Consider the following 25733-nt stretch of genomic DNA (forward strand, 5'->3'; position numbering starts at 1 on the left):
CTGACACTTCCAGCCTTTCCGCTGGAAATCACTTTTCCCATTAGGCATAACAGGAATTTGTTCCTTTACGGAATGAGTGCAAGGAGGTTCCCAAGTTTTTGCAAATCTGTTGATTAATTTACAACAAGATGCACAAAAGAAAGGGATTTTATGCAGGGCAAACTCTAGCCTCAAGCTCACATTTGAAAATAAACTGCAAATTATGCAGTTCAGATGCAGTCTTTTAATTTTTTCATTTTTCTCTAAAGTCTAACAGCCAAATACTTTAATAGGATGCTTTCCTACCTTTCTTACAAGTTTCCTCATCGTTTTTTGAGAAATGTGGGAATCAGGTAGAGAAAAATATATCCAAATGATTTCAAAATCTTTTGAAGGATATGCAAATATCACCGTGTACACCTGTCTTGCTCTTTTCATTTGCAGAGCTTAGGGAAAATAGCCTTTTTAGATACAACGCAGTTGCAAAACATTTGCACAGATGCCAGAAGGAACTGTATATGCATTTAAGTATTTTTTTACCATGGACACAAAACCAAGAAAGACACCGTTCCTGTGGTAACCATCGTGAAGTCCAGAAAATCTCAAGCCCTCAAATTTTACATTGCTTCACCCATTTGAAAGGTAACACACATAATTTCAAGCATATGTAATGGCTGTGACATCTGTACCATGAGATGGCATCTCACTGCAAAGTAGAACTCCACCATATTTAATTTCTTTTTTCCAAAGTTCTGTACCTGCAAGAATCACTTGAATTCAGCTACAGCAACATGCAGTGTCAGTCCAACTTGCCACCCAAGAAGTGACAATGTTAGTAAGGAAACACAGCCTGGGAAAATGCAGTTGCTTCACCTTGCAGGTGTTCACAGTCCTACTTTCACCCAGTGCTCCGTTTAACTTTGCAGATTTAGATTAGAAATAGCCTAAAAACTGGAAGAAGCGTTTAGACAAAACAAGAAGGAAGATCTCTTTTCTTCTCTTCTGCTTTCCTCAAGGAGGCCACACCAAAATTCATTTCACTCCCCTGAGACATACTGAGCCTTCCAGTAAATGTGGCGTTTGTTATGAACCCCAGGATGCTGCATGACTCAGCCTGCTGCCCAGACCCATCAGAAAACAAGCCAAAAGGCCACAACAGTGACTCGGCCCAAGACCTCATACCTTTTCCAGAGAGCCGCCGTGGCTGGGTCCCAATGCAAATGCTCCTGCTGTCTTCATCATCCTCTGGGGGTCGGCTGAGATCATCCCAGGCACATTTGGCACTCACTCCACTCAGGTTTGAGCCATCTGTCTCAATCCCTTTATCGACTCTTTCCTGCTTGAAAAGATCCAAAACCCCAAGACTTTTTTGGGCGTAGCTTGAACCTGAGCTGGAACCCACGGCTCAACCCAACCTTCGGCAGTTCCTGCATATCCTCCCCTCGCAGCCAGTTTCCGCTCTCTGGCCCCTGGGCTTCGATGTATCAGCTAAGAGTGACTGCACACTGAGCCAAATCAGGGAGCTGGTACAAACTGGAACCAACCCTTTCCACAGCAGGTCAGTCCAAACGCCTGCCCCTTCCCTGCTGCTTCACTACATGGCCCTGTCAGGCACAAAGCAGGGAACGAGAAAGGTGGAAATCAATGGTCTAGGGTATGAAGGGTTCTTTCAGCGTTAGCTCCAATTTACATCAATTCTAAGTATTTATGACACTACATTATACACTCTTGCAAGAAGCACAGCTTGGCAGTCTACCTATTCTACGTCGATGATAAAAAAATCTCTCAATAACTAAACTTAAGTTCTCTTTGCAAGCTTACCAAGGAGTCCCACAACGAAAACAGCTCACAGAGAGACTCATTCACCAGAGTTCATAATTTGCAAACTGGCCAGCCAGCCGCTGCTTTTCAGTGTGCTGGGGTGTTCAGTGAAGGACAAACATGCAAGGAGACACAAGCCTGTTCACAATGTCAAAGATTTTGCATAGCTTTATCAGCAAAATACACAAACTCCGTCCCTTGCAAGTTGGACTTTCCAAGCATGTAACCACCGTTTGGGTCTCAGAAGGTGTTACACATCAACCACAAGTAGCTGGATGCTCTCAGACACCATGCATTTTCTCAAGGACACGTGCATGTGTCACCAACAAGACTGCCCTGCTACAGCCGAAACTCCCACAGGACACCTACCCGCCCGGGTAACTGGCAGTAGTCTGAATTTTCACCTATGTCCCACAAGGGGGTGATGTTGAGCTGAACAGACTCAGGACTAAGTACACCAAGGAAGGGCTGCTCTTCCTGCTGGCACCTCTTCCCTGGCACCAAAGCAACCAGGTTCGTTTTCCCCTCTTCTGAAGGGGTGTCACTTCTGGTACCGCTCAGTGGCACCAGCAAGATCTCCATCTCATGCATACATCTGGGTCACGTCAAAATAGGTGGTAAGTCCCACCGCTTGCGGGAAAAGAAACTTTGAAGATTTGAGGGAAGAGCAGAGCTGTGTTACGCACAACAGGAGCATCTCTCTCTGCTCATTATTACTACCCTCCAGTTTGACCTTGCCACTGGAGTCAAGAGACAGTGGGAGCATCCAGTGCTGTGCAAAATCCGTTCCCTAAGCAGCATTTTCTAAGCTAAACCCCACATACATTCCTCTCCTTGCCCAGCTGTGCATGCTGTGCCCTAGAAAGAGTATTGCCCGTTCTTGTGACCATTCAAGAGAGGATTTGGGCAGCTCAAAGATAAGCACAAGCACTCAGGGTGTGGTTGCACAGCAGTTTTAAATTGATGTAATTTGCAGTGGTTGTAGTTCCACCCTCTTCCATGTGCTCCTACCCCTTCCCTCGAGCCAACTCCTTTTATTTTTTTTTTCAGCTGGATCACCTCCCTAAACTGGCTGTTTGTCCCAACAGCAGAGAGCTTGTGGCTGGGGGCAGGACCAGAGCAGTCCTGACTTGGATTTAAGCATTCAAGAGACTGCCTTCCTTCTGCCTCTCCCCCTGAAAGGCTGCTCCTCGTTGGGATCTTTGTCATCAGGGGAAACTGGCTTCTATGAAAACGTAATGGGAAAATCTGAGCAATAATAAATCTGCTGGGATTTTCTTTTGTTATATCCTAAACATAAAATTAGTTGTTTCACCCAGAAATAGGAGTTGTGGAAAAAGAAATAAAAATACATCCGATCCTACATATGCAAACAATGCTCTAAGAGAGATTTAGCACGTGTCTCCTTTGGGAGCCCTCCGTGGCGCTCTGTGAGGACCCAAATAAGCTGGCATGGGGAGGCATAGCTCGTCAGCAGAGTTATTTTTCACTGGCATGGGAGAGCCACCAAACTTGCCCTTGAGCTGGGAGAAGAGTCCAGAGGGCAGAGGGTCTGGCGGGATGTGCTTCTCCATCCGTGCAGCCAGGGCCCCTGCTCACAGGCACAGTCAGGGCCTCTGGACAGTGCACAGAGCCTTGGGGAGGGGGAGAGGGACTCATCATCTGCATCTCAGCTGGTTTGCAAAGCACTTCCTCAGGGGAAGAAGTGCTGCTCTGTTGACTCCCTTGGAGATCAAGGGGGGCTGATGGAAACGAGCTGGCCTAAGGCAGCCTAATTTACATGCCTGTTTTATAACATTTGCAAGTATTGATGCTGAAGGGGGGGCAAAAACCCAACAAAAATCTAACCAGTGCAGACTTTCTGCTGGGACAATGCACAGCTTCACCCCATCTTTAGCCAGCAAAGATGTGCCTGGGCTGAGGGGCTGTTGTTCTTCCTCCCTTGAAAGGGCAGCCTGAGCAGGAGGTTGGAGGAGCCCAGGGCAAAGGAGGTTCAGTTTTTTCCTTCCTCAAAGAAAGGATGTTTCTGTCCCATTTTCCTCACAGCATGTGGGAGGGATGCTCTGAGGCTCTTATAAGTCATTGATCCCTTTCTAAACACGCCAGAGCACTGCAGCGTGACCCACAGAGCAGCAACCACAACTCAGGAAATTCAAATCAGCTTTATTCTCTTTTGAGATATCTGCTAAAACAGAAGCAAAGCACTGAGAATCAGCATAGAGCTGGGGACCAACAGGGATTGTTTGACAGTGCTGCCAGGGAAATCTGAATGGCCTACAGGGAAGCCTGGCTGAACAGAAAACAGCCAGCATTGCCACAGTGTTAATTGCCGACATCCTGGGATGACATCTTAGTTGGGAGACATTCTCAGCAACTCCGAACAGAAAGTACAGCTGCTGCTGCCAGGGCTGGGCTTAGGCCTCAACCAATTCCCACAAGAGACAATGCAGCTCAAAACAAGCTCTGCCCGCTTCCCAGACAGGCAACGTGCTTGCCTGCTCCCAGGAAAGTCATCCATTTTCTCTGCCTGCTCCCTCCACCTATCTTCCACTGCTGCCTCACAGCTCTCACACACCCTGAACCACCACCAAGAAAATGCCAAGCGAATGACACTTGATCCTTTTGCCACTAAGCAGAGCAGGAGGCGCATGAGATGGCTGAGCCCAGCCCAGCACAGCCTAGCTCGCTGCACTCGGCAAAGGCTCTTTGCGGGACTCAGCACCGCAGCAGGTTTTGCCCTGTGAATCCCCAGGGGCTGCGGCAGCAGAGCAGGAAGGAGGTACACACACACACACACCCCCTGCGCATACGCACTGCTGCAAGGGCAGGAGAGAACAGAAACAGAAATGTCTTCAATGTGAGAAAGTCTGGAAAGACCACAGACACAGCAGCTTTCTGTGGCAGGACACACTGGTGAGGCAGAGGTACTCTTTTATTTGCCTTAACTTGCCTTGGCTGACTCAGATTCCAGTAAGCTGAGCTACTTTTCATTTACAGTAAATTGAAAACTCTGTTGTCATTAGGAATCACCAGTGTGCTGAACAGAAACACCTCCAGGAGGGGAGAGGGCAAAATTTTGAAGAGCCTAAAAACTTCATAGGACTTGCCGTTGTATTAGTTCCCACATTGTGGGACATTTGTGGAACATTTTGTGTGTGTGTGTGTCTCTCTCTCAGACTGCAGTTATTTCAGATGAACACATCCTTAAAAACAGTAAAAGTAGAATTTGGGTTTGTTCTTAAGCTTTCAAAATAAAAGATGCTGTAAGGCAACTGAGGGTAATCAGATGCAGACACACAGACCATAAGCAAATGCAATAGCTTGTACAAAACGTGCACACATGCACGTGCCCTACCAGGCTAAGCCATAACTTCTCTGTTAAAGGCAAATACTCAGTGATTCACTGCAACTAGGTCAGCACCACACTGGATTTGCCTGGCAACCACGTACTCTAGTACCATAACTCTGCTGAAGGGATGGAGAACTGTCTCCCAAACGCACAGATCAGCAGTAGCCCAGGGGACAGTAACCCCTCCCCATAAAAGTCCTATTGTGATCTTTAAACTTCAGAATTTAATCTGAACTCTGAACAAGAAGATTTAATATATCTTCCTGCATGGATTATTAATAATTGCATGAGATACTTTTGACTTCCTATTATTTCTCAGACCACACTCACTACTTGGCCTCAAGTGACATCCTACAGGAGTGAGCTACACTGTCACATTTGCTGTGAAAAAGATACTAGTTAATTGGTTTTGAGTTTTCTGCAAGTTATATCTCCTTATGTTTGCATATAAAACAAAGGAGGAATTTCCTGATCTCTAAATCTTGTACTGTTCTATGTTCTTTTATCTTCTATTTTCCTCCTTTCTAAAATATGCATTTCAAATCTTGTCAATTTGTCTCACATGTGAGATTCTGTTTTCCTGGTCTCCCTTCTCTAACTTCCTATAGCTGCCATCCACCTGGGGACGGACACGTGCATTCTTGAACAACTTCTGAGAGGGCAAAGGGAATCTCTAAGAGTTTTCCAGGATTACGGCAAATGTTGAGGAGATCTCAGCAACTTCACAGAAAATAGAACTGGTTTATACCATTAAACTGATTCTCTCTGGCTACTATAAAAGACATGACATTTTATAAACTGAAGGCATACTTGCAGATGTGGGTCAATCTCGAATATTGTCTCTCCTCTTCGCATATCTGTTATCAACCAGGGGCCTCCAGCTCTACAAAGAAAGAAAGGTAATGAACCAAACAAGCACTTTAGCTAGTGCTCCCCCCAACAGAATCCTCAGAGTGGGCTTTTACTGGAAGAAAGCACAAGAGTTTAAAACAAGCCTAGAAGGCCCTCTGTGTTGTGTGCACATCCCATAGCATGCATTTCTCCTTTTCATTTCCCAAATACATAATGAAAGCCCCTCCATGACCCAGCTGTTACCTGCCTAGTGTCTGGCACCAGCAGGTCTTGCAAAGCAGTCAGGATGGACACAGACTATCATCCCCTGTGCGGACCCACTTCATACAAGACTGAACTGGGTTTTAATCTTAAAGGTAACTGAGCTGGGACTGAGCAGTCCAGTGTAGCCTAGGCCTAAGAAAGATGGGCAAGGTATGGGGTCAAGACTTATACCTCTATTACACATCTAAAGATGTGCAGGGTCCCAATGGGACTGCACTTTCTGCTGAAATCTGAAGTCGTGTTCAGTACCATAAAAAGCTTATTGCCCTGATAAATATTCTCACAACAGATGTTTTGTCCAGTTGGTCCTTAATAGCCAAATACTCAGATAGTTCAAGGAAATCTTTGTTTTCATTAGCAATAGAAGTCAGAATGGTCAAGATGTTTCCCAACAAAGGTGACAGAAAACAGATTACTGTGAAGATGAACTACTTGGAGACTTGACTTTGGGTCACACTGCAGGCAGACTGCAAAAGTCAGCCTTAGATGCTGCTTTTCATTTGAAGTAAAAATTGAAGTATTTTGGAATTGCCATTAAAATGTTCTTATTTTTCCACAAGATACTTTGTTATTGCAGTCAAAAGCCTCCTCCCTCTGGCCTTGTCTGGGTTACAGTCTCCTAAAGCCTGTGTATTGGGAGCAATAAAAGTTAATATTTTACAGTTTTTCAGATGCATCGCTAGCCACTCTTTTTTCACATCACTTTGGAAGCTGTTAATTATTAACGGCAGAGGTGTGACCTGCTTCAGTTTCTCACTGGGATGCAAATGACTTTGACTCTGACTCCATATCACCGGCTTAGTAGTTTGCAGCTTTGCCTTCAAATCAGGTACGTTTGGGTTTCATTTTATCCTTGGAAAGGTGCTTGTACCACAGCACAAAAGCCAAAACCCAAGAACAGACTAAGGATTGGGTGTTGTATCTGTATTGACTTAAGAGTAGCCAAGGGAGCTGCAGGCAGTGTTTACTGGGGTCCCAGAAACAAAGCTTGCAGCTGGACAAATTCACTCACTCTAGGGCATTCACATGAATTATCTGCACTTGTGCCTAAAAGGGAAAAGTTCAAGTTTAGGAAGTCCAGCAGCAAAGGTTCTTCCAAATAATCAATCAATTAAAGGCCACTGTGACACTAGAGAGTGTACTACTGTGCCCAGGGAACACATACTCAGAACCATTTTGTTTTAAAAAAATAATAATCTTCTGAGCTACAATCACACTGCAATAACTTGCACTAAACATAAGAGAAAAAAGTTTAGCTGCAGCTTGATGGCAAATAAAGCATCAATATACCATTTAACGTTTAAACCCCATCTCCTCCTTCACCCAATGACATCTTTGTTTTGCCATGGGAGCAAGAACAAAGAACTTCACTTGCATGAACACTCCTGTTGCAAACTGGCCCACCAAGAGCGGGGCCAGCCTGATAGTGATGTTATCATTTTCAGAGAGCACCCAAGCTTTGCTAGGTACTGTCAGAGCCTCTCCCTTCCTTTCTTTTCAACTACAGAGAGAGGACACCGGTAACAGTTATCCCAGCTCTCTCAGAAGAACCAATGAGAAAAGACTACAGGCATAAGAGGAAGGAAATCAAGCTGTCTAGATCTCATGCTCTTTCACTCTGAACATGTGGACTTCCACATGCATTAATTTGCCATCTAAATGTCTGTGCATGAGAACAGATTTGTAATGAATTCCCATCTCTTGCTACAGCATAGGATTAAATAAATTCCATCAACAAGTCAAAGACTGTTAATAAAAATAAACAATTGAATTGTTCTCTATGGGAATGCTCCCCTATATGGGCTATATGAGCACTTACACTGGGACAGTTCGAAGCAGTTCCAAGATCCCTTGCCCATTCCACTGCTGAGCTGCATGTAGTTCCTCAGTGCAAACCCCAACAATCTGAAATAAATGAAAACAGAGAAACTAAACTGGATGAGAACCGTGCAAGAACTGTACAGAAAATGTACCATGCAGTGCTGGATCAAACAGTACAGATACAAAGCATAATTTCTTTAAACTAACTAGATGAATGGGGACAAATTGAGTATGAGACAACAGAGATTCTGCAATTCCTTATGCTTTCTCTCTACACTTACCACATGAAGTTCCCTAGTCATGTAACATTTAATCTTGCACAGCATGTGTGAACTAACTATGAGGAGGGCATGGTGACAAATGAGGGTTTACTGACAATCCACTAGTTTGTTCTCACTTTCAATCTAGTCCGCACAAGACAGGACAAGTTAGGGTCTAAGCACATGTAAAAGATTGCTCTGTTAGCCAACTGCTAGGAGCAAATGCAATATTGCACCCGCAATTTCAGTCAGGCAAGGGACTCGCTGCCACAAGGGAGTGCTTTGGTGCTCATAAATCCTTGACCAACTCAGTTTGCTGACTGGTTACATCTCACCTGGCACCATAAAGTAAAGCTGCTTATGCATGGCATAATCCACTCATCACTGCAGGCAACTGCAGACTTTTGCCTTCCTGTATAAGGCAGGAGGTGTTTGCTTTTCAGGATAGGAGCTGCCCCACTGAGCAATACCAGATGTCTGTCTCACAGCAGCTGAGATCAGCTCCTTCTAATGAAGGGGTGAAACACCCCTCCAGCTGATAGAGGAAGGCAGTTTCTTTCTGATCCATCAACCACTGGTTTGTGCCTTGGAGCACAATGATTCACTCTTTGGCATGAAAAATTATTTTAGCCATGGCCTTCTATTTTCTTCCTCGATACTCTAAATAAACCTTTTACAATGACACTGAATTTTTGGTCAAAATCTGTTGTGGTTTAACCCCAGCCAGCAACAAAGTACTATGCAGCCACTCGCTCACTCCCCACTCCCTGCTGGATGACGAGAAAAAGGTAAAACCCATGGGTTGAGATAAGAACAGTTAAATAATGGAAGTAAAAGATAATAATAACAATAATGATGAAAACGACAGAGAGAGAAAGTAATAAAGCCCAAGAAAAAACAAGTGATTCACAATGTAATTGCTCACCACCTGCTGACCAATGCCCAGTGATCAGCCCCTCCTTGCCAACTCCCCCCAGCAGATGTACTGAGCGTGATGTTCTATGGTATGGAATATCCCTTTGGCTAGTTTGGGTCAGCTGTCCTGGCTGTGTCCCCTCCCAACTTCTTGTGCACCTGCTCACTAGCAAAGAAAAGTCCTTGACTTAAAAGTAAGCACTACTTAAGAACTAAAACATCAGTGTGTTATCAACAATATTCTCACACTAAATCCAAGACACAGCACTGTACCAGCTACTAGGAAGAAAATTAACTGTATCCCAGCCAAAACCAGGACATCTGTCCAACTGATGTTTTATCAGAAAAGAGGAAACCTGAAAACTAAGTGCTGAAGAGCAGCAAGCAGAAGTGCAGCATGTGCCTTTGCCGCAAGCACATACCTGCACTGATAGAGATCTGCATGGAAAATAACCAACATCAGCGCATACCCAGCTCTGCACACCCTGCCTCCCCTGCCCCTTGCAGAGCTCATTTTCTCAGGACCCAGCCCTTGGAGATGCACTTCATCCCCACCCATGTCCCAGGCTTCCTCCATGAACAGCCAGAATTACCCTCGCTTCAGGACACCCCTCCCTGGGCCTTCACTCACTAATTACAAACAAACAGCAAGACTCTAAACAGGAAATCATATTTTGTGTTCATGCTTTTCTTTTTGCAATCATTTATCCTCAAGGGTCAAAATAAATCCATAACAACAAGCATCAAACAAAGGGGAAAAACAAGTCAGTCGTCTGTGTTGTGAAAGATTAGAGGCCAAAAGCCTCAGCATGTAAAAAGTTGACTGTCTTTTAAACCAGATCAGCTTGGCACAGAAGAGACATGGACTAATGCAGCACTAACTGGGGAGTCAGCCAGGAATCACCTAGCTTAGCTTGGCTCTCTGTCTCCCCTTCCAGGTCCTACAACTCACCTTTCACTGATTAATCCCACACCCATCTCTTTTTTTATTGGTAGAACCAGACTTTTAGGCACCTCAGAAAATTCAGGAAAGCCTTTGCTCTTGCACAGCTGTTGCCTTATACAGGTCTGTGGTAATGGAGCTTCCTCTTAATGTTGCAACTACAGCCAAGGACAAATGGAAGCAACTTGAAGCTTAAATTGTAAAATACAGACACTTGCATTTTCCCACAGGATGGAAGCTTTTCCACGGAGCAGGGAGAAATCAGCAGTTGGCATAAACTATGCCAGCTCTTCCACTAAGGTTATTAACTCCACATGAAATTTAAATATATCCAAAGCAGCCCATGTCTAAGAGACATTACTGAGGAGGGCGGCTTTGGGAAAGCAAGTAAAGCTGTTTGGCTAAGGAAGCTCCCTTCACTGAACAGTAGGGTTAAATTGCAAGGGATTTTAAAAAATATTTCTTTTGCAAACCAAACCTCAACCTTTCTTAACCAGTAGGTCAGTGCAGGAAAACTCACTTAGCCTCTAAAGAATCTCTGAGTCAATGCTGCAAGCTACATTTCTGCCATTAAATAATGCTAAAGCAACTCCGAGTCCTGCTCCAAACTCTTTTTTTCCTGGAACTCAAACCAGTGGATTACTTACCAATACTGCCACAGAATTAATTTGAATTTAGCTTTACATTACCTTTCAAAAGTGTTTCTCTCAGCTGCTTCCCCTATGTTCATATTTGAAATTTCAGAGCAGTAATGTAATATTCAACTCCAGGTCTGTTTTGGGGTGTAAACCTTCTCCCCATCAGATAGACCTCTATCTTGAGAACTGAGGGCGTCACTGCTCAATCCTCGTAAAATGCTTACTGAATACCTCCAGAGTAACAACTCAAAGATGAGATCCATGGCAATGAAATAAGGAAGAAAGGCGGAAGACAGGATAATAAGTACCTGACTTAGCAAAGCTAAATGAAATGTAATGTTAGCCACATTCCGTGCCCAGGAAGTGACAGTCAGAGCCACCATTGCTGGGTCATACCTGTAGAAAAGTAACAACCCCAAAAGGAGTCTGCACTGGCTGCATCTGAGGGTCTTCTGTCAGTAACATATGCTGGATTCTAGATTCACTGTTGTCCAAAGGGCTGTGCCACGATACATGGTCACCGCTGCAGAAGGTGTTTTCTGCAAGGAAGAGAAGCAAGAAATATTTAGTCCATAAAGTCTGCTAGAATATTCTGTTACCATCTGCTCCTGACCGCTGTCAGGCAGGGACCTCTGGTCTGGACCAAAACAGTCACTTGAGGCTATTCACAGTGACTGCCTCCAGCCAGCTCTGCTGAGTCTCCAAGGCAGCGGAAGCCCCTGAAGCAGGAAAGGAATCTCATTGAGCCATCTCAATTCTGACTTAAAAATTGCCCACACTGGAGTCCTGTGGCAAAAAATTATGTCCTGCTTTGATATTAATTCCAACACAGGAATAACAACAAATAAAATTAGCTTGTGTCTCATTTACTACTAGTCTTGTTTTGTGAGAAGGCACAGAGAGCCAACAGGCCATACTGGATGCCTATGGGACAGCAATTCATACCTAATGCAGCTCTGATTTGCCACAGAGAAAAAGATTCTGAAATGTGAATTAAACACAAATAATAGTCTAGTATATCTAATAAAAATCCAGTCCGCTGTCCAACTTGTCATGGTCTAAGTCAAAGTCACTTTCTCTCCCAGTTACCTGGTGGCTCTGGTGCAGAATTATAATTATTATGTTTCTTCTTTCCCAAACAATGAGAAAACCAGTAGGCTATAAATATCACTCCATGTCAGAATAGACTGCATCAAAACAAAGAGCCAGAAATTACCCTTCCTTCTTCACAACTGTAAGTATTCGTTTCTTTTCCTCCTCTCTTACTTAGAAAGACAAACCCCACGGATAATCCCATGTTCCACAGCTGGTGCGTGCCAGAAAGCACACCGGAACTCATCTGTTTGTTGCTGCCCCATCACAGGAGAGGCTAATGCTTGCTTTCTGAGTGAGCTAAAAGTAAAACAACCATGACCATTTTTACACCAATTAACGCATGCTTCATTTGCACACAGCTCCTACAGCATGCGTGCAATAACACTGCCTAGCTGACTGCCTTGTCCTCTGGTCTTGTGCTTGTCCCAGTCCAGGTAGAGCTTTTATAGCACATATAAATAACCAGCCCAGAATCCCTATTCTGCCTTCTGACATAGGTGTAGGGTCCCAGGGATGAACCAAGTACTGCTGGCCTGCTTCCAAAGTCAGTGGCAAGCACAGTACCCCTTCTCCCTGATGAAGGCAGCCTGGGCTGCTGTATTCACCATGGTCTCTCCCAAGGTCACGGTTTCAGGAGGGTGGGAAGGAAGGCCTTGTCCACCGGAGGACGACTAGGACCTTCCACTCCAGACCAGAAAATATTAGTGGTTACTTGAGTTGCTACCTGTTGAGACTGGAGCATCTCATGTGACACAGGGCAGGCTCAAATTCAGAGGACTGCTCTCCTGTGCCCCGCAGCTATGACCATATGTGGTCCTGGATATATCTTCACCTAACCTTACCACATCACCTTCCAAATCCACGTCATAGGACACCTCTTAAATGACTATCTATAGGGCTTATCTGAGAATTATTGAACAGGCAGCTTCTGCAGCAGCAAGAGAGAAACCACACTTGCCAGTAATTGCAGCTTTGTCCCCAGTCACATTAAAAAACAGACACTGAGGAATCAGGTCCTTGCACGCCACTCACTGTGCATCAGCACCAGCACAACCATGTGCACGTACTCTTGTCCAGCAGCAACTGCAGGATGCTTCAGGGGAGCCATCAGTGGCAGGCAGGTAAACTAATGAGAGTTATCTTCCAGTTGCTTAATCTCGCAGTTGGTTAAAAATACTCTCAGTCACCTCACTGAGGAGCTAACTCATGCTCACCCGTCTATGGGATTAATGCAGGGCGTCCTGGGCAACTCGTCGTTTCTCCACCAGGTGTCCCCATTGGCGTGTGTTTGAATATTCATTGTATATGTTTCTTTCAGATGGATTTTTTGGACAGCTCATTTGATTAAGAATTAAAATAAACTCCGAATACCATAAGGAACTTGGTCCAAAAAAGGAGGCATGTAACAGAAGTGTTGTGATAAGTAAGGGAATGTTTTCCTTAGTTAAAATTAGGAAAGAAAGACAACAGCAAATGCAAATTGCTTGAAAGAGTTTATCGTTACGTACACTAAATTACACGCTTTCAGTTCTGCAACTAAAAGGAGTGGTTCAGATATTCCTTTACGTTTAGAGTTGGGGAAAGAGAAGCAGAAAGAAATAAAAAACTTTTTTTTTTTTTAAGTATTAAAACTGGATTAAATGAACAGCACTTAGAATGTTGTGAAGGAACTTGTGGTATTTTCCAGGTTAGGCAAAATGTGGCTGATCAATTTTTTCTTTAAATGATAAAAGCCTTTCAGTCACAGTTTTCAGGAATTAAACAAAGCCACAAAGAGCTTATTCTTGGGCCCTGTCTTTATACCACAACATTTTGCCCATCAAATGCTCACACAATTCTATGCTGATCGATCCCTGCGTTTTACTGCTGGTGCTGCTTCTCCTGGGAAAGCCCAGCCAGTTTCAGAGCAGGTTTTCAAATGCAAATGTCTCTGCTGGAAACCCACCTGTTTTTGTCCATGTGAACACTGAACACTTAGAAAATCTCCCTCTCCTTTGCACGTGCACGAACACCACAAAAATTCACACTCAAATCACAACATTTTTTCCTGAAATAAAATGAAGCTGAATTAAAACCTGTAAGAGTGCAAGAAATTCTGAATTACCGCCTGGAACTCAGCTTTTTGCTTGCTGCATTGTAGTCTATGTGGAATGTAAGATCAGCTCTTGTAGAAAGACCATTGCAGCACTGGGGACAGCTTGAATTGCCAGACTTGTAGCCACAGAAGCTGAGAAATTACAGAAACAAAGGACTAAACCACTTTCTCTTGCCTCATGCTGGAAACAGGAACCACCACCCTCTCTTCCCACCTTTCACACTTATATTTACAAAACAAGAAAATCAAAATCTTTCTAAGCATTTAAGTTTTAAACAATGCTTTAGCCAGAAAATCCTAAAGTTTTCATAACTGGTTCCTCTAAAGTAAATTTATAGATTTGTGGCTTTTACAAATCTTGAATTAGAACATAAAACATCCAGATAAATCCTCAAAATCATCACAGCACAGATGGATGTGAGAAGTCTCCTGTGATTTCTGCACCTTTCTACCATATGCAGTGCTGTCAATAACACACTTTGTACAACCTGCCTTTCATCCACAAACATGTACGATGTGCTACTATTTCCTACATGTACAGATGTATTTCCATAAAACCAAGAGATGAGCAGGCACAGGGCACATGCACTCACCTCGTACACAAGGAGCACAAACACCTTCCAAGGAGCAACACACTTCAGTCAGATATGCCTAAAGACAGCTCTTTCTTCCCCAAAATACACCTCTGTATCTTCCATACCATGTGGACTAACTGGAGAAGCAGCCTGTCATCTTCACACTAAGTCCTGAGATCTCTGTTTTGCACTGCTAGGAACCAAGGATGGGACTAGGACCTTCAGTGATAATGATGCCGATATGGGGGTGTCAACAATTCACAAATTTATAGCCATACCTCTCAGTACACATTGTGATGCCTACTGCAGAAATCAAATGAGAGACTTAAGCTCAAAACTGGAAGCTGTATATGAAATAGATGAAATAAAACTTATATATTAAATACTTGAAAATACAGACATGAAAATAGGAATAAACAAACATGTAGAAGAAATATTTTATGTAAAAATAAAAGATTACAGGAAGATGTTTACGTCCATGGAGCACTGGCCCAGTCTGACAGGACTCACTGTTACAAGAATCCCAAAACAATTTCTCAGTTTAGGCCAAAACATGACTCCTCTTTCAGATAAGCACAGAACATTCCTTCGCAAATTATCTGTTTAGTAAACCACTAAGTTTACAGCATCAGCAACAAAGCTGGTTCTGCAAAGATCACATCACAACACTGATGCTGTCCTGGGCCCTCACAGATTTGGGAACAGCCTCTGCCTCTAACCAAGCCCACTAACAGCAACTATTGATCTAACACTTTTCACTCCCAACAAGCTCTGCTGACAACCCTTTTGACTAGCTGTAATGATGGGCCTATTAGCACATTGTTGCAAAGTTTTCTTACTGGTTTTGAAACACAACAGATGTTACAGAAGTCCTTTTGCACTGTATTTCTTAAGAAGACAAAATGCATTTGCATCCAGGAAAAGGTGAGATGGTTTTCAGCAGTAGCTGTGAAAAATCATGGGCTTCTACTGGACAAGCACCTTCTCTACCATAATAAGACGGCAGCAATCAGTTTGGGAGCAGCAAATACCAGGACTCACGTGTGATCTGCTGCTGCAAACACTTCTGCCCCTTTGAACTTTTTACCCTACTCCATAGCAAAGTCAACAAGAGATGTGAAATGTCCATGGAAATAATGTTATATAATAGGAGGAGTTTGATGTATTCGTAACAACTACCAAGTGTCAAACCAGCTCAGGTTTCCATGCTCAGGAGTAAGTTTGGAGAAGACTTCTATGGGTGCTCTCTTCCTTGTGAGTGTGCACATTGTGAATGGACTCCTCATTGCTTAAGGAGGAAGGAGCTCTCACTAAAGCTTTTACTGCAGCTATGGCATGCACAGGAGGACCCCACCTAGGTTCACTTGTGTCTAAGGTCAATGTGACACATCAATGTGACTTTTCACCGCCACAAGGGGCACACTCAGCATTTTTACTCACCTGGTCATTTTTACAATCCTTCAAAAACCATGTCTCTCCAAGAGCCCCACCACTCTGTTAAGTCTGTTTGACACTGGCCAACAGGTTCAAACACCATAAGGGTAGCACAGTCAGTCTTCTAGGCACGAGAACAGCATGATTGCATAAGCTTTGTTTCCTTAGGTGAGCACAGCAAAAATGACAGTCATCAGAAAAAGTTACCAGGACCTCACCAGGGAACTGCCAAACCCACAGGACAGATGGCAAGGTACAGAAATGATCTAGCCATCAACAGGAGGAATCAGACAGCAAAGGAACTGAAATAAAGTATGTTAAAAAATTAAATCCAAATTCTTTTAGTGTATGGATAAATCAGCAAACCTGCAGGAGTAAAGTAAGACTCTGATTTACTGCATACAAGCTGATTGACAATGCTGTTGAATACTTCTGCCTTTTAGTAAACCTTGGGTGGTTACATGTTCCCTCCATGGAAGGAAGAGCTAAGCTACCCGACCTGCCTAAGGATAAATACATATCCTTCAGTAGCTACCATGGGTGCACTGGATGTGTTGTAAATACACAGGCCTGCTTGGAGTAACCTGTTGGACACTTGCACCCTTCCTGCTTGGGACACTAACAGGACTTAAACCTAACACAGCAAGGGGACCCCTCCTCACAGGTTTGAAACTGGTTCTTTTTCTGCAAGTTTGTGTTTTAGCAAAAACTCTTTTTTTCCTTTCTGTTAGGGAATGCTGATTCTATGAAATAAAACTGCTTCATAGGGAGGTACTGATTTCAAAAGAAGGAGGAAAACATTAGAACATTGTATTTCAGACTTACAGTTCTATTTCATAATTTATAATAGCAAATCTGAAGCCTCTCTCTAGCTCTACAAAAAAGAGAAGTCTCTAAATTTCCCACAGACCAGCTTACGTACCATCCTATTATGCAAAAGCAGCATCTATAAGACAGTTAGACCAGACCACTCTGTTAAACTCCCCATATTTTGAAGTCTTTAAAATGTTATTATCCATTTTCTTTCACAGCCCACATAAAGCAGGTTAGGTTCCTTCACGCAGTTGCAACTCAGCTGTGCAATCTCTCCTAACTTTACTATCCAACTGTTCTATAATGAGAACTGGGGAAATGACTGGGAGGGAACCATTCCACTATAGACTAGTAAATTTTCTTTGTGTGACATTGCTCATGTATTTTCTTGGAATGCATTTCCTCCTCCCCCCCCCCCCCATTTAATTTAACTAAATACTGCTAATGCCTACAGAAATAAAACCAAGTCATATTCTTGCCCTCAAGACGTTTTATAAACAGTGTAATGCATGCAACCTAGGCTCAAGAGGTGTTGCCCAGCTCTACAGAGAAACACACATACTTCCCAGTGTATTTTCAATTTCTTTTTTAAACTTGCCAGTTTCATATGTATGGGATCCTGCTAAGAGCCCTTACTCCCCTGGCTAGCCACTGCGAGTAACTTGAAAAGGACAAGCAAACAGAGACACCTACTAGGAGCTAAGAGAGCTCCATCCAAAAGGTGGCTCCAGGCTGAATCTGGGTCAGGTTACATCTCCAGTGAGCTTGCTATCCTGCACCCAGAGCAGATGGGAAATAGCTCTTCAGGCATCTGGGAGTCAAATATCTTCTCTGACACATGCATAGGGGACTGTATGGAGGAAAACAAGTTGCTGATGCTATTCCATCAGCAAGGAGACAGCAAGGGAACTTGAAATCTATCTCTTGTCCATACATGGCCTGGCATACAGTCAGTCCCCAGACTGAGTCTGGCTCTGGGGCAGTTCAGACTACATCAACCTGGTCCATCCAAAGGCCAGAAACTCCTCCCTTCTGACGTGGTCACACCATGCAATTCTTTATCTAGATTTTCAAATTGGAGGAATAGATTTGTAGCTGACCATTCCTCTGTATCTCTTCTAAGAGCCCTCGGAATACCAGCTAAAATCTGCAACAGAGAGGTTAAACTGTTCTGACTAGCCAGCCAGATAAATCCATCTGGACAGTGGGTTACAGGTTATGAGCTGATACTGCACAGAGTGGGCTTCTCCTACTAAGTGCATTAACTACTAAGCGTGCTTGGGTTTGGGAAAACAGCTACTCTGCTGCACTCATATCCTTCAAAACCAAGTTTCTGTGTTCCTCTCTTGTTTCTGCAGAAAGCCAGAACATCATTACAAGGTCGCTCTATTTTGGGATATGTGCAAGTTGATGCTGAAAGAAACAATCCTGCTTGTCCCCCAGAGAAAGCAGTGGCTACCTGGATCACCCTCTTGAGCCAGTACTGTTGCCTAGCTATGCTAGCATGCTTGGCACGTTTCTTCTAGCACACTTGGCACGTCTCTGCTAGCTTGGTCTAAAAAAATAAGTTCAACAAATTTGCAAAAGTGTGTGGCACTGGGGATGCTGGCATGCAAACAAGATGACCACATCCCTCACACAAGCCAGACCTACATTAACCTCATCACTCAGGTGCTTGAAAACTCACTGCTCTAAGGGGTACAAACCTGCATTTTGTGTTAAGACTGTGAGACCTCAGGTAAACTGCAGGCAGCGAGTCACAGATGTCAGCCCACATAACTCAGAGATTCTGTATTTGAGGGCAAAGCAAAGAAGGATTTTGACTCCATGACTTATGGGAGCAGGAATGTTAAAAAGGCCCCCAGTGAGTTCCTGACCAGCATGACAGTGATGCAGCCAGACATTTAAATTGAATGCAGCTTATCCGATACTTACAGAAACAATGTAATTTACTGCATTGCTATTACACCACGCATGGTCTGTATAATTTATTATATAAATGTATTTTGTCCAACACTTTTAATATTCAGTCTGGCTTTGTTAAAAAAAGGTAATCTGGCAATCTGTCACAAATAAGCTTTGATGCTGGTTTTCAGTACCCTTTTGCAGACTGAACGGCTAGAATTGAGAGAAACTAGGGCAGATGCAGAGTCCAACTCTGAATATTAGCTATATTTTTCACCGGAGCTACTTAATATATTTCTAACTAGCTCAGTAACAGATATAAGCATGCATACAAATACATAGCTATAATAAATTGATGCAAAAGCAAAATATGAAAATCACGTCTAAAAGTCTCAAAGTAATACTGTTATTGCAACTCATTATATAGACGTGAATTCTAAAAAACAGAGTGTAAAGAAAAATACTTTGCTCAGGCTCATTTGCCAGCCACATTAAATTTAAGATAATCTCAGGATAATCAAATTAATGCTAAATTCAGTCTGTCTGCTTAGTTTCCTAATCTACAAAGAACTGCACACATGGATTGGTAAAGGGGAAAACCAATGGTGATATAATCTGTGGGGCCCGCTGGCAGTTAGTTTATAATTTCATTTTCAAGTCAAGCTGAACGTGCTTTAAGAATATAAAGTCAGTAAAATCCAAGCCATGACAGATTTGCACTACCATTAGAAAAAAGTCTTTCCTCCCTGTTTTTCTTTTTCAGTTCAGTTTTGCTGCTCCTCAGTCTCCCATCTGGGAAACAGGAACTGCCCCAGTCTGGGCATTCGAACAAGGTGCAAATTCACAGGGTGCTGCTGCCTGCTGCAGACATGCAACACAGACAAGATGCCTCAGGATGAATTAAATCCCTGGAGTACAATTAAACAATAGCTCCACTGCAGGGATTCAAATTGGGTTTTTAGAAACTAGGGGCCTAGGCAAAAGGTTCTTTCTGAAAAAACAAACAACTATGTAGAAAACACAGTTTATCAGTACTGTAAGGACTGTTTGACCTCTGAGGTATAAAGACAGTTGCGAAAGCAGTAGCACGATGCAGATTTTTTTTTAAAAAATCAATCAGCAGGTTGAAAATACAAAGTTGATTATTGCACAGCTCCAGGGTGTTAAGTCTGGAAAATTAATGAGCCTCACAAAAGATCCCCATTAACTTATGCAAGCATATATAAACTTATTTGATCATTGAAGTCCCCTAGACTGAAAGCCTGATGAAAGGCCTCCCATGCCTTCCCACGGTGCATCAGCAACAAGCCAACTCGATTCCTCACTCCTCCGTGCCCTGCTCAGAGCTGTCACTCACCCCTACTGGCAGTGGGACTGTGGAAAATGTGTCTCACTGTACTGCAGCTTCCACTGATGGGAATTGCAAATGCTGCTTTTCTTATCACAAAGTAGATCCCAGGCACCCGGATGCCTTATGTGACATTGCAGAGTGTAATATTTTGGACAAAAAACAAATGCTAAAATGCAATCATACAATAATCAGTTTGGTTCTCAGGCTCCTCTACCTCTTCTGTTTTCCAGGACATTTCTTTCCATCCATTACACATCCACACGTCTGGCTTGCTCCTTCTCTCTGCCCATCTCTACACACGTATATAATTTCCATGACTGCAGCCTCCGAGAATTTCTCACGCAGGCTCCCAGCGAGTGACTCCCGTGCCCAGGGCACGCTCCCACCCTCTGCGAGCAGTGGGCCCCCTGTCCTCTCCCTGACTCCATACAGCCTGCTCCTCCAGCCACCTCCTCCCACGCTTCCTCTCCTTCCCACTTCATTCAGCTCCTCCACATCTGCTCCTTACAGCCTTCTCCAGCCCTCAGAGTCAGCAGGCAGAGTCAGGAGCTGGCCCATCTATTGTGTTTGGCATCCCCTCGGCATCCAGAGCTGCCCGGGGCAGGATGCATCTCCCGCCTTGCTCTTGCAACAACACAGTTCTCACATATCTACAAATGTATCTGCATGGCTCCCTTCCACAGGGAGTGAAGGCTGGAGGAAGGCACAGCAGCATGAAAGGACTTACCTGGCATTGCTGAATATGATGGAGAAAGAAAATAAACACAGATGTGAGTTGCTCCTCCACAGCCCCACAAAACTCTCCTGCTCCAAGCTCTTGCTCCTCTACACTCAGACCCATCACCCTTGGGTGCTGCAGGGCTGGGCTGCTTTTGCCTCCTCCAATGGGCAAGTAAGACAATGTTGCCCTTGCCCTCTTCATCCCCCAGCCCAGCAACCACAAGGCAGCAGGAGTGATGCACTTGCCAAACCCTGAGTTCCAGGAAAGGCAAGAGACCCTTCCACTTCTGTCCAGCTACACTGCCACCAAGTTTCTGCATCCTTCACCTGAACAAGACATGTTTTACAGCTCCCCTTTCAAAGGATGGTATGTCTTCAATAGTTTCAGAAACCAAATAGCCTCAGGATGGGGTGGAGGCCCAAGATTGAGAAAGGATGCTATACAGCAGGATCTCCTGTCAGATAAGGACTCAGCTCAAAATAGGTATTTAATGACAGTTTATTTACAGATTATGTGGTCCCACGTGACCAATCTGAAGAGATACTTGCCTTCCATTTAAAAACCCTATCCTGTGTTATGGCACGTGAAAACCAGAATGTTTTACATTTACCTGAATGTTTCCCAGCTGGATGCAACTAGAAAAAAGACCTGTGCCCACAGCATTTAGCAACCTTGTGATGTCCTAAGTGACGGAAAAGAACGGCAGCAGGAGAGAAAAACTTTTTTCTTGTTGTTGGACCTCCTACATACTTGCACACGTGCAAGCCAGAGTCAGACGGATGCTTAGATGGACACAGGAGCACCATAAGACGGTACAGCCACTTGTGATCTTCCCCTAGATACCTATCTATGAGACGCTTCTGTTGAAGAGCTTTCAAGAAGCCTGAAAGGGAAGTGAAGACAATATCCTCCTCTGAAGGACCCAAAGATGACACGTACAACTTCTTTTAATAGCCTTCACAGCATAGACATCTGACAGACTGCTAGACTGCACTAAAGTGTCCCTTTGAGCAAAAACTATTCAAGAATGGGCACACGGCCTGAGAGAAAATACCTATGGAGTTATCACTCCATAATCTCTTCAGAAAAGTGTTCTAGTTACCTAGGCATTAGTTTTGGGGCTTATAAAGGACAGGAAGGTCAGGGGTCTTTGAGGGAGCACTGTCACATTTTTCTCAGTGGTTGATTATTTTCCTTTAATTTTTCAGGAATTTAAAGTTTGCACAGGCCAAACTTTTGTTTTACTTTGGCAAAGCAGGAGGCCGAAGGGCAGGAAACAGAGGAACTTCGTATTCACACATATTTGTGTAAAATACTAGTTAGGCATTAAGCTCTACGTGCAAGAGAAACACACAAACAGTCCAAGAGCTACATTTATGGTTCAAATGCAAAATGGCCAGCCTGTTTATGGAGCACCATTTGAAACACCATCCAAAGTGTTCTGAGATGATTCCTTTAAGCCCCTGATTTTAAACCAAAAAGCAGGATTCCACTTTCCATAGGCTCTGGGCTGCCTGCAGCCTTTCAATATACTCTCCCAGTTTCTCTTCCCCACCAAGAACAAAACACTTCCCCTGCTGTGCCCATTTGCTGCCTCCTGGCTGAGCAGGCTGCTGCAAAGGATCTTTGCATCTGAGGCTGTCAGAAGATGGTCTGTAATGAGCTCCACTTACTGCCACTCTTGCAGGCAGAATGGGTTAGTCAGAAAGCACAGTTTGAGCACCACTAGCTGCACAGATCTTCAATAGAAAGTGTAAGAAGGTAGATATGTAACAGTGAACCCAACTTCCAGCTCAGTCCACTCCTGCAGTTTCATCTAAAATACACTTGGCAGCTGTCAAGGGAAAAAACAGTCCTTTTCACAAGGCTACTCACTACGTGTAACCTTCCAACTCTTCTCTATGCATCCTAAACAATTGCACACAGGCAGTGAGAGAGGATGCTCCTGCAAGTGCAGAACAATCCCTCTGTGTCGTGGCTTTCAGCTCCTCGATAGGAGGAGGCAACTCTGTTCTGTGCTGAAGCTTTTAACTATTAAAGCGGCTGCTTCCGTTTCCCAGGAAAGGCTCGGTGGGACAAAGACCTCGCATATAACATGCCAAAGGACCTCACACCAGCAGGAGGGGGAGTTTTCTGCCTTCCCTGAGCGGTTTGCTTTGTCTTGCATTCTTCCTTCAGTACAGGGGACAGAGTCTTTGTCCGAGGCTGGGCTGACCATATGCAGCTTGTCCCCCGCATCCTATCCCAGGAGTCAAACGCTGCTCTTAACAAGGCCTGCTGGTCCCCAGCCTGCTGGCTCCTCCTCACGCTCCTGAAGCAGGGAGGCTCTGGGTAGGATGGAGAGGATTCCTGCAGAGTGTTAGCTCCCCTCCGCTTTGGGCAGAAAACATTAGCAAGATCAGTTCTGATCTTGAATAGTGGCCACTCAGGACAAATACCTGCTAGGGGCCAGCATCCAAGCATCCCAGGGTATGGAGCTGGCTGGCTGTCCTACCACTTTGACTGTTGCAGCAGCCTTGCACAGAGATGCATCAGTTTCCTCTGGGTCTCCATGCCTGTTTCTTTCCTTCCTCTCCCAGTGGCAGCCCACATGCAGTACGAGGGCTAAAACAACTTGTGCGTTTATAAAAGCAATTGCCTATCAGATTTACAAGTGTTGCTGTTCTGTCCATCCCTGACATTTGGGAACAGCCTCAGGGCATCAAAGCACAGACAGAAGATGGATCTTCCACACACACACCCCTTTTTTTTTTTAATTATTTTTTTCTTCTTTTACTTTTTTAAAATAAACCAACTGAATGAACTGTACTGAACAGCTGAAAAGCAATGAGCCAAGTTCAGTTCCCAGGTAGGAACAGGACATGAGTTGACAGAATTAAAAGGGACAGGACCAGTTGAAATCTAGCCAACTCAAACTGGGCCTAAACCTACTTTATCTAAATTGCAGTAGCAGCTAAAAACAAACCTTCTCTTTCAGGCAGTGCTGAGATCCCCCACTTACTGCCTAGAAATACTATGCAATCTGTAAAGTAGTCTGGGGAAGACAGCTTTCCTTCTATTTCAACAAAGTCTCTTATAATGAACAAAGACTTTCTGTGCCTCTGCTCCTGGCACAAAGTCTTTCCATGCCTTAGTATCAACCTACGCTTCAGGGCTGGAGAAGGTCAGAGACCTATTCTCAGCTGAGAGCCTAGAAGTCAGAGAGACAATAGTGGCTTCCACAGCAAGGCACAGGAAGTACCCAGCCTGACCCAGGAGTCCAGGCAAACTGCAGAAGAGACAAAAAGCCCAAACTCTGTGAGGTTAGGGAGGAAGAGAAGAAAAGGTTTTAGGTTTTGCTATATAGCTAGTTCGCTGACAATGTAAGCCATAGACTCTTCATCCTCCAAGTCCAATGAGAATACAGGTGTCCTTGTCCTGGGTTCCCAGTCATGCTTTCCTACTGCTGAACTGCAGACTAGGAGGAAGCTTGGAGGAGCCTCATGTCCAGTCCAGGTTCACACCACCAGTGCTGAGAAAACAAAGGCAATGTCACACAGCAGTGATGCTGGTCCCCTCCTCTCAAGTTCCTGAAAACACATCCAGTGCTTTTTAAACCTGGCTAGAGGGTTGCAGGGGATTTTCTATCATTGCAGCAAAATGAATGTTGTGAAGAAGAGATTCTCTGGTGTGGCACAATGTCCTAGCAAGTCCCAAACAAAGGCCAGGGAAATGCTACCCACCAAAACCAGTAAGAGCTAAATAACTGCCAGCTTGTCCAATCAGCAGCTGAGGAAGTGACAATACTCCAAGGCAAAGAGCAGGACTGAGCCTGGCACTGGGGTGCCTCCAGTATTGCAAAGGGGCAACATCCTGCCTGTTCTAGACAGAAGGAGAAGTGAAGTGAATTTAATCAGCCAAAATCTAAGGTCACGCAACTCCATTTATGCTGCAAGGAAGGAGGGCAATAGGGGTGCACCACCCATGTGGTGACATAACAACACTTAGTAGCATCCACAGCTGTATTTCTGCTCTATGCCCTCAGCTGGTTTACTGCCCATACTTGAAGCCACTCTGAGCAAGGTAGGACGGGCCACAAGGTGCATACTACTTCACAGCCTAGGAAGCCTCAGCTATGGCCAGGGTCACTGCAAAGTTCCTCTCTAACAACTGGCAAGCCTGTGCCTTGACATGCAGAAGCAAAATGGAGCTGGGTGTGCTTTCCTGCCTCACAAGTGCAACTAAAACCACTGGACTCTGAAGGTCCCAAAAATTACAGTCATACAGACAAATATTATCAAGCTTTGCAAGTGTGCAGGGAGGAAGTACATTAATTTCATCTAGGGAACCCAGAAGCACTTCTGCACACTGACCTATGCACAAGTCTCAGTGTCACCAGTGCCAAGACCTGTCCTCCCCCCATCCTTTCCTAGTGAAAGGCTCCCTCCACCAAAAAGCCTGGATGTTGCAGACTGTCAGTATTGCTATGCTTATTCCCTAAAGACAGACCCCTGCTAGGGGTTAGCAAGACCGCCTTAACATTAAAAGCAGGCACTGGAAGTTTACACTTTCTTTGAGAGGGGGAAAAGAGCAGCTATAATAACATCTTTCAATGAGTTCTGCTGGGCCAAACCCAGAACAGTCACAGAAAAAAACAAAACAGATTAGAGAGAAAAGTTTGATGCCAAAGACTAAACAGCAAGAAGGCTTCTTGAGGCTTGCCTGAAAGTTGTTATGTCAGGAAAGTGGATAGGTGTCTAGCTGCCCCATCCTTCAAGCATACTCAAAGAAAAAAAAAAAAACACATAAAGCCACATTGCAATGCTAATGTCTCTCCTCCAAGAGCTCAGATGCATGATCAGGTCAGTGTGGGTTTTAACTGCATGCACAGGCTGAGGTGGCATAAGGCAAGCTGTCGTCTCT

The 25733-nt window shown here is 44.3% G+C and overlaps 1 protein-coding gene across 3 annotated transcripts in view; it reads right to left on the bottom strand.

Moving 5' to 3' along the window:
• Positions 1-25733, bottom strand: part of SUFU (SUFU negative regulator of hedgehog signaling) — a 95580-nt gene that overhangs the window by 29864 nt on the left and 39983 nt on the right. For 2 of the 3 annotated variants that reach the window (XM_056351449.1, XM_056351451.1), the window contains exons 4-7: positions 11239-11381; positions 8085-8170; positions 5960-6032; positions 1162-1318 (exon numbers count right to left, since the gene is read on the bottom strand). In XM_056351449.1, coding sequence (XP_056207424.1) covers positions 1162-1318; positions 5960-6032; positions 8085-8170; positions 11239-11381 — 459 coding nt within the window. The remainder of the gene's footprint in view (positions 1-1161; positions 1319-5959; positions 6033-8084; positions 8171-11238; positions 11382-25733) is intronic. The other variant, XM_056351450.1, reaches the window with a different exon arrangement.

The sequence above is a fragment of the Falco biarmicus genome, chromosome 9 (assembly GCF_023638135.1).
Source record: "Falco biarmicus isolate bFalBia1 chromosome 9, bFalBia1.pri, whole genome shotgun sequence".
NCBI classification, from domain to species: Eukaryota; Metazoa; Chordata; class Aves; order Falconiformes; family Falconidae; genus Falco; species Falco biarmicus.